We start from the raw sequence: 10,305 nt of genomic DNA on the forward strand, positions 1-10,305 counted from the left end.
TGAGTTACGCATGGCTCAAGATCAGCTCAACTAGTTTACACCTCTAAGCCCAACTTCACTTATGGCACATGAAGGAGCACATCTAAAAGATCTTAAAATAAATTTGAATTTATAACAAATTTACAAGGTTGAAGACAATATCTAAAAAATTTCCCATCCCATTCTTTTTTCCTTTTATTTGGTCATCCAATCTCTCAGCTATCTGAACTATTAAAAACCCATTATTGACGGAAATTCGAAGAAAAACAGAGCAGAAACCAAACTGGAATCAGCAAATTTCCAAACGGTAAGCATTCAGTGGAATAAAAGTGACTCACAATAAAAACAGTGGAATTATATCTGTCACTAATGCGTATCAGTTCAGCAGAGCAGCATATGCAGCAAATCCACAGAATCTCTATCTATTCTCACAACAAAATCATACAACAAAATCATACAGTAAATCTGCACTGCAGTTGAAAAGCTTAATCACCGTAGAATTCCTTCATCAGCAGCAAATCGAATACTGATAAAGAATCAGCCAAGTGATCAAAGTTCCCACCACCAAGATATGGAGTGCAATGAATGATTGTCAAATAAATAGCTCTCACAGTAAAACATCAGCTATTCTTTCTTCTTCTCTTGCAATCTTAAACAAACCACTAACTCTCTGATGCGCTTCTTCGGTAAATAGCCAGAGTGAAGTATATGAGTATCATTGTTCCCATGCTTGACCTATCAAGAATATGAACTATCAAGTTAAGCATCCTATGGCTCGGGATTTACTTGATAAATGGTATTGATTGGATGATTTTATTACAAGTTTTTAAGTGAAATTATCTTATTTGAACATAGAAATATGAGATGTTTCATGAATTGGTGCATATGCTCAAGAAATCATAGAGAAGTAGAAAAATGATAACAGACTATTGTTGATCCCATAAGGCCACAGTGGTGAAATTGATTTTGATATTTTTAAGCCATGAAAATTTTATTAATCCAGTTGTAGCTCACTAAAAAACTATTAAAGGTTGAATGAATAGAGTGGCTATACAGGAACTTTCTTACCAAAGAAAATTTGTGGTTTAACAAGCTGATTGAATAAAGATGAAGGTAATGCTTCAATGTTGTTGTTATGATTCTTGAGGAGAAAGATGAATCTTCTTGGACGAGAGAGAGGGAGAGAGAACTAATAAGGAATTTTCTTTATTCCTCTTAGATGGGCTACATAAGGATACCACCCACATCAATCTATAGCATTTATATATAAGTATTTACATTGGTGTGTTCTCTTGTTGATTAACACAACTAAAATGTAACCAATCCTAACAATCTTCACATTGGTCCAAATTTTACAATAAATATCAAAGAACCACCTGTTCACAAGAATTTGTGTCTGTTGTGATCTGATCAGCTCCTTGTACTAGCTCCACGAGCAAACCTATCGAGCCGAGCCCAATCCGGCTCACGCCCAGCCTCCATTATATTTTCCAATCCATGGCTCGAGTTCGCACTTCTGTGCATTCTAAACCATGTGTGTATGCGCCTGTCGTTGTTCCTTCCAAGATCCGCACGCCCGTGCCTTGTGCATTGTCTGCTCCCGTGCAGCACGCCCACGCTCTAACACCAAGCATCCTCACGCTCACTTGTCTTCTCCGGGCACCTATGCACGCTACGTCCTGCGACTTCACATCAGCCACCCATCCAATCCTGAGTCCTATGCCAGCTTCTTACGCACTCCTGTGTGCGGCTTCCTCCCATGTGATATACTCCGAGGTTCTTGATCCTACCTTTGATCCAGTGCTTTTGTCTCCGTTGCTCCGACACACCAAAGTCGAACAACTAAGCTTTTTGATTTGCTCATTTTCCAACCCGAAGACTCCACTCTAAACAGAACAGACAAATTCCACTTCCAACATGTCATGCGCTTTCACGCGTGACGCTAGCCCGCCGCCCTGATCCAGCACTCGGCCTCTCACGTGAGTCCGCTCGTGCACTTGCCGCTTCCCACGCAGAAACCCGCGCCCCACGAGTCTACTCGAGCCTTGTGTATCCACCCCATGCATGGCGCTTCCACCTCCACGAGTCTACTCGAGCCTTGTGCATCCACCCCACGCATGGCACTTCCACCTCGTGCCCACGTCGGCTGCGACACCCGCGCACGACACCGCTCGGTCTGATCGTGCGCCCCGCTCGACCTGCTTTTCGAGGACACTGCTCCGCCTCACGTGGTTTACACCATCCTGCAATCGGCTCGATGCCCTTCTTGATTACAATATCCTGGAATCTCGTGGAACTATGCCGTGCTTCTACTCTGCATGCACCGAGGTCCATTCGCTTCATGCGACCGAAGTCGTGCCTCCCCTCACATTCTAAACTCTCTTTGTAGAGATTAGATATAGTCAGATGTTAAAACTTGAATTTATTAAGTTTGATATATTAACATTTGTTATTCACTAATATGTTGCATATTTCAATATGATTTTATTGTTCTTGTCATTGCTTAGTTGCAAATCGCTAGATCTAGAAATTTCTTCGAACTTGAGAGGTAATAAATAAGTTTATTGGTGTTAAAATACAACCAATCGTAGGATAGACATGTCTGCATAGAGATTATATAATCTTTTGAGATTCTTATTTTATTGTAATTCTTCGCATTGAATTTATCTCATAGATTGTGATAAAATTAGCTTCACACCTCAATTTCTCTAAATTTTTTAGAGACAAGTAAATAACACTTTTGAATCTATTTACATTAAATTTACTTTTATTGATTGGTCAAATTCAAATAACATTTGATTTATTTTCGGATCTAATTACAATAAATTTATTTCCTTCTCTTTCTTTCTCCTTCTCTCCCCTCTTATCTCTCTTTTTTACTCCTCAACTCCTAAACAAAAACCTTAAATTGTCTAATACTACCATGTCAACTAGGCTCAATGCATCAACTAATATAGTGACAAACCCAATGAAAATCTACCTAATTTGTGCAAAACCGCTTAACCTATTTTTGATGCTCTCACCATTGAATATTAATACCTACCCACCATGTGATTCATTAAAGAATATTAAATCAATACCTAATAAGTCGCCTAATACGCTTCAAATTTTTCAAATAATAATCTTAATACCAATTTCATCTTATCATTCATGAAGGATATTGAGTCAAACAAGTCATCATTATGCATATTTTGGAATACTCACATAGAAGCAAAAAGAAGAAGAATTCTTCTAGGGTTGATTGTCATCAAGCGATTAAAACGCTTAATCCTTCCTTCTCCTGCATCTCCAAGGTAGGTGCAGTTAGCCACAATTGGCGTTGCTGCGATAGCTTTGTTAGGAACAAGGGGCTGCTTCGATTGCTCCAGCTGTGAACACATCACTGTAAAAGCAAAGCAAAGTTTCAACACACATTTCAATACATAGAAATTAAAACTTCAGATCAGCATTTGTATAAACAAAATAAAATTAATAATTAGGTAGAGCTCAATCATACAATGAGAATATTCCATTTGACTAACCAAATACTAAACTTACTAAAACACGTAGGATCAGAAGTTGAAAGCCATTAGGTTGCCTTTTTGCATATTTTAGGGAACATGAAGGGAGGTTAATTCTAATTGATCACATGAGCTTTAGAATCCTGCAAAGGACTTAAAGGTTTCGATTGGAATGGCTTTCTTAATGCTTCTTAAAACAACTTTTTAGTTCAAAAATTTTAATTTTTGTACTAGAAAGCTTAAAAAAGCCGTCCCAAACAAAGCCAGCATGTCGGTACATTACTTGCCTAAAGAGTGGTTGTCCTTTTGTAGATTCATAGATAAAAGACAATCTGGCTTCCTTTTGAATGATAAATATACCAAATCTGGTTTCATCTAATAAAATGAGCTGTAAAAAATAAAAATGTTGAATCACTCTAATACATTTAGGAGCAATAGGTACAATCTAAATGCAAGAAAGTGATTGGAACAAGAGTTCAAAAATAAGAGTGTCATTTGTTTTGTACAACGTGATTGATTAAAGGTGAAAATTGGGCTTCAACTATGAGGGGCTTAAAAGTCCCGTTCATTTTTACTTTTTTTATAAAGCAGTAGTAAAAGGAAGGTATTAGCCTATTATTTTCATTCATAATATATATATATATATATATATATATATATATATATATATATTCAGATGAAACCAAAAAAAAGGTAAAATAATAAATTTGGGATTCAGATCCAACCACTTCTAAACTCTTCAAAATAAAATTATAGGCAGCTGGCAGCTGCCAACTCACAGTCCGGCTCAGACATTTGAAATATGTCCTCACTATTGCACAATAGGCATGCAACAGTGAAACAATCAATAAGTTGAAACAATGAGAATATGTCCTCATACCTTTAGCCAAAAGCTTTTTTGTTGTGTCATCCCCCTCTTGCTCCTCACCATTTCTCCTCTCCATTCGATAAGAACCCTTCCGGGATAATGCTTTCTGTTTCATAAGTTTCAGGAAAAATACATTTCTCATATATATTTAGCAAAACCTTCAAGTTTGAAATTTAGTAATATCAAAAGAACACCAAAAAGTCATAAAATGTACAAGAAAGACACTACAAATCACTTACAGTCATTTTGGGGCTTCCAGAGCATTTATTAGGAGGCAGGGTGAGGCTTTCAATATCCAAGATGACACTTTCTGAGATGTCCATTGCAATTCTCAGGCCTTAAATGCTAAAGAAAGAAAGAAAACAATCATTTTTGCTGTCATGTTATTTTCATCATGACCATATTAGGGCCTACGAATAATGTGAACAAACAAAAGCACACAAGCCATCAAAGCAACTCAACCAGCATTCACGTGAGTTAAAGCAAAGAATGATTAAGCTAATAAAAGATGTTGTAATATAGAAAAAAGAAAGAAAGGAAAGAAAAGCCTTATCTTTTTTAAGCTTACGATGAAGAACTTTATTAGGGTAGTTGAAGAAGTTGATTAGATGTAGAAATCATGTATCAGGAGCTAAAAACCAATGCTGCATGAGCTTATAACATCCTTCTTAAGGAAACAGGCAATGCAAACTATTAGACTTCTCATGTTTTGAATTTGCCCTGAGTAATGCTACTATTTCTGTCAAAAAAATGGACTTACAAGGTAAAATAATCCTTTTTGCCCTTCATCTCATTTCCATATTAAAGAAAAAAAAAAGAAAGGGAGGACTAATCTATAACGATATTTCAGACAAATTTGTTTGTAGTAGCATTATTCATTTTCCTTTATTTTGCATGTCCTCTGTAAGTAAAAGAAGACAGGAAAAAAGATATTATAAATCAATAGCTCCATGTAATTTGCAGAACGAAGCAATTATACATATTCTGGCTTAAAAAATATTCATATAATGCATTCTTTCTATTTCCTGAACTATTAGCCTAGTAATACCAAATCTGACAGTCCATTAGGCGCTCTACTCTGAGAAATTATAAGATTACAGTAGATCATCTTTTTAATCTGAGCTACAGTTCAACTTTTTTATTTATGTTAATCTGTATTATTCTATGGGTTCATTTGTGTTCTTCAAATTTGAAATCATTTTTTGAAAAACAGTGAATTTACAAGAGATTCCATCATTTTGTTTGGTGTAGTTTAGAAAATGATATGAGTTTTAGGCTCCATTTGGGACGATTTTCTTATTGCTTCTTAAAGCAGTTTTTTACTACAAAAATTCTAATATTTGTACTAAAAAGCTGCTTTAAGAAGCAGTAAGAAAGACATCCCAAACGAAACCTTAAACTCTATAAATGCTATCAAAATTCATCAAAAGTGTTGATATAATTTCCACTAACTGAAAATAAACTCATCATTTTTTAAACCATGCTTTTATAAGCAGACAGTAGTCAAAGTAGTTCAATACAAAATATAATATAGAAGCTTGCAAAAGTGGATGAACTCCACTCATCCAATGATTTTCTCTCTTTTTCAACCCATTCATACAAAAGAATAGCAAGAACAGAAGACAAGGAAGCATTCAAAATTCTAAATCCAGAAACCCAGGCAATGAACTTTCAACCCTGGAAATAGCATAATGAACTACAAAATTAAAACATTTAGATCTTATTTGGTTGCTTGTGAACATAAAATATATTTCAAAAAATATGATTTTTTTTTAATCTGAATAAAATCACCATTTTTAAGAGAATTTTACACAGTTTGTGGAATTTGAAATCAACGTTAATTTCTTGCAAACAAATTTAACAAATTTCATAATTGTTAAATTAGTACTTCCAACATCAAGCAACAAAATGAGACCTTAGAACAGTACTTCACAACAAATCAAAATCCCAAAAAAGCTTGAAATTTTTAGTTTTCCTTGATTCCCAAGTCTATGTGGTCCAATAAAAAAGAAACGGGTCGCATAGACAGAGACTTAGGCATTAAAACAAATTCCAAATTTGTACCACATTACTTAAACATTTATGTTTGTAGCGCTCTCCATCGTACTGAGATTGGTTATTTGGCATAAAGCCCAAAACACTAAAAATCCAACTGGATTTTTCAAAAAAACCAGAGATTAAGACTGCAATTGGTCATGCCGCTCCCGCTTGTAATGCTGTTGCAAAAAGACCCAAAATCCTTCACAAATTACTTCTTTCTATGCCCCTATTCATTCTAGAACAAGAATACTCGTCTAAACCAAGAGAGAAAACGAGGACTTTAGAGAGAGAGAGGAATTTCAGAATACTGAGAAGCAGAGCACCAAATACAAAACTCACAAAAGAAGAAGACAGGAGAAATTTCCCCTCTACTTCAAATCATCCACACAAGAGAAGCACAATAGCAGAAGGCAAGGAGGCATTCAACATTGTAAATCCCAAATTTCAAATCATAAAAGATGCCCAAAAACAAACAATGAACTTTACAACACCTTGACCATAAGAAAATGCTCTAAAAAGCTAAAACATTTGTGTTAATGGCTTCTTCTATCATCATACAGAGATGGATTATAACTTGCAAACAAGAGCTTAAGATTGATGCCCACACCACAGTTACAATGCTCTTGCAAAACGTAACGGAATCCTTCAGGTAGAAAAGAGAGAACTACAAGACAGAAAGAAAGAGGACTTACAGAGTAGTGTGAGAAGGAAGGAGAAGACCAAATCCTAAAAAAAAGCTCCAAGTTGAAGTAGGTGGAGGAAGGAAGCTGAGGAAGTGAGGAGGGGAACCGTTGGAGAGAGTGCTGCGCTGTCTGTGACCCAAAAAAGACTATCTATGGCCGCTTCCTTCTCGATAGATGTTGGGGTGGCATCTTTTTGCCTTTTATTATTTGTTCTCTGGTCCCCAATCGCCACACAACGACGAAAAAAATTGTATAACCATCGCCTCAAGCGAATATTGTATTAAAATACATTATATCAATGAAATGGGTAAGTAAAATAGAAAAGAAAATAAATATATAATAGCGAAAAATGAAGAAATAGATTTATTATTATTTTTTAGATAATATATTAAAAATCATTTTTTAGCCAAACATATATATATCTAATTATTTGTAAAGGAAAATTAAATATAAACATTCTTATATTACTATTATATATTTATTTTCAAAGCTCCTCCGACAGCCGTAGTTTGCAAGCTCGTCCTCGGGTTTGTCGGTCATGTCATGTCAACCCGTAACCCGGCTGGTTGGGTCCGAGTTGGATTTTCTGACCCGTACCCAAAAATGGGCCATGTTAGGGTAAACTTGTTTAGACTTGGGTCAATCTGAATTCGACCCGTACTCGATCCGCATACCCGTTTTGATAACCCTAGCTAAACGTATGCGTTGTATGTGTGAATTTGCCTTAAATGATCTAAATATCCACATAAAAAATATTATATTAATGAAATGGGTAAGAAAAATAGAGAAGAAAATAAATATATAATAGCGAAAAATGAAGAAATAGATTTATTATTATTTTATAGATAATATATTCAAAAATCATTTTTTAGCCAAACATAAATCACATCACAAATAAAGTGATATATTCCTAATTAGTTTTAAAGAAAGTTTAAATATAAACATTCTTATATATTACTCAAAGAAGAATGAAAAAAATGAAAAGCAAGTCAATTGGAAGTTCATTTGAAAATGAAGTAAATAACTGGTGGCACAGAATAGATTTTTTCTCCAAAATATCAAAGTTTTCTAGACTTCTTGGAAAGCTACTAACTAGGGATGTCAATATTTGACATAACCTGAAATCCGACACAAATCAGGCCCGAAAAATTCTGGGTTCGAGTCAACCAGTTTAACATATGGGCCGGGTTTGAGTTAAAAAAGTCAATCCATTTCAAAAATCGGGTTGGGTTCGAGTTGACCTAAAAACTTGAAATTGACTCGATTGACCCATTTAGAAACCCTAGCTTCTGCAATTTTGGGCGTTCAGACTGTTCGCAACTCGCGAGTCAGATGACTGTTCACTTCGGCCTTCAAGCCAAGCCTACAGCTTGTTCGAACATCTGCCAAGCCGAGTTGCTTGCACACACAAAATTAAATTAAATTTAAAAAATTATCTTAATGTTCTAATATAAAAAATAGTTTTATTTTTCCTCATACAATGGGTTATTTTCTTGTTTTTGAATAAAACTGAGACAGCGACGGCAAACACGCCGGGAAAGAGCAACGGCTACGGAACTTGGAAGGATAAGCCTGTCTCCATCTTAACGGTAACGTCGCCGTTTGGATTATCTTGAATGGAAAGGAACATCAAATAACTCTTCAATTTTTTGGGATTTGTTTTTTGGTAATTCACCACTTTTGATTTATTTATCATTCAATACTAAGCAATAATCAATTAAGGAGTAGTTTTATTTTAATATTTTTAATTGTCATTTTTATCAAATAAAGGATCATTTAATTTGAATAAAAAGTGGGCTTTTAAGATATATTAACATTTAAAATTAATAAATATTTTCATTTTTAAATGTTTGTTTGGATTGACCAATTTAAATGAAATATAATGTTAAGCATAAAAATTAATCGAAAAAAGAATGCATTATCACAAAAAGTTAATTGTATAATATCTCTTTTATAGAAAAATGAACCATCATATGCTTGAAAAGAATTCAGATGGACATGAGATCACCGTGTTAACTACTAGGTTTACGTGGCTTCTCCATGTCACCGTACCTTCTTTTATTAATGTTATATGTACTTTCTTGTTCTTGATGCTTATTTCTTAGCCCTTATCTATATATTAGACTTGCTCTATGTAATAATGAGTAATCAAAATAATAGAAAAGTTTCCTTTAGCATTCTTCCTCATCTCTGTGCCTGATTCTCTTCCTCTCCCATTCACGCCTCCTATTCTACATGGTATCAGAAACTTGATCCTACCTCCCTCTCCCTTCCCAATGAACTCTTATGTAAAAACATCATCACCCACCCAACCCGTCGCAACTCAACCAGGCAATGTCTTCACCTCGCCGGAAATAACATCTTCTCTAAAATTCTTGATGAGCAACATCAAGAACGTTATTGCTCAACCTCTCACCACTGAGAACTATCCTCTTTGGCAATCACAAGTTCAGAAACTATTCCGCGCAAATGGCTTCGAAAGCTTCTTGGACGGCTCAACTACATAGTCTACACATACGCCACGAGCCACCCCTACCGACGACGATCAGCCTCTTTCAAGTTCTCGTTCCACCAATTAAATTCTTCTTGACCAGAACCTCGCTGCGGCGCTCTTCTCTGTCATCTCACCCACAACTCTACCATATGTTCTTTCACTCGAGCACTGTGCCAAAATTTGGTCTACGCTAGATCAGCAACTTCAATCCTCAACTCGCTCAAGAATCATTCAACCCAAGAACGAGTTACATTACCTGTCTATGAAATACAAATCCATGACGCAATATCTTCTCTAAGCCAAAGCGAAGGTTGATGCTCTCGCCGCAGTCGGCACTCCAATCGACACTGAAGATGTCATTCACTTTACACGGAATGGTCTGCCACCTATCTACCAAGCCTTCAAGATAGCTATCCGAACAAACCTCCGTCTGGTCACCCTGGATGAACTATACACATTGCTATGCATTGAAGAACTCAATCTCGCGCACGAGACCACCAAAGAGCTTCATTCACTAAAAATCTCCAGCAGCTCAATGGCTCTAATGGCAACTCGCGGACGTGGTTGCGGTAGATCTTCCTACCCTCGTGGTCGATCAAACGGCCGCTCATCTAACAACTCAAATCCATCTCGCGGTGGCCGAACCCAATGATCTACGGTCACTTGCCAAATCTGCGGCAAGAATGACCATTCAGGTGTTAGTTGGTATCAACATGATGAACAATACAATACATACCCACC

General features: G+C 36.0%; 1 protein-coding gene across 1 annotated transcript; it reads right to left on the minus strand.

The window, feature by feature from the left end:
- Positions 1-276: 276 nt before the first annotated feature.
- Positions 277-7,276, minus strand: LOC110093984. The gene is made up of 5 exons (XM_020819070.2): positions 7,080-7,276; positions 4,587-4,692; positions 4,360-4,453; positions 3,184-3,361; positions 277-714 (listed from the first exon to the last, which is right to left on the minus strand). The coding sequence occupies exons 2-5, from the start codon at positions 4,668-4,670 to the stop codon at positions 642-644; spliced, it is 429 nt and encodes a 142-aa protein (XP_020674729.1). The 5' UTR covers positions 4,671-4,692; positions 7,080-7,276; the 3' UTR covers positions 277-641.
- Between the last annotated feature and the right edge of the window lie 3,029 nt (positions 7,277-10,305).

The sequence above is a fragment of the Dendrobium catenatum genome, unplaced genomic scaffold (assembly GCF_001605985.2).
Source record: "Dendrobium catenatum unplaced genomic scaffold, ASM160598v2 fragScaff_scaffold_0, whole genome shotgun sequence".
NCBI lineage: Eukaryota > Viridiplantae > Streptophyta > Magnoliopsida > Asparagales > Orchidaceae > Dendrobium > Dendrobium catenatum.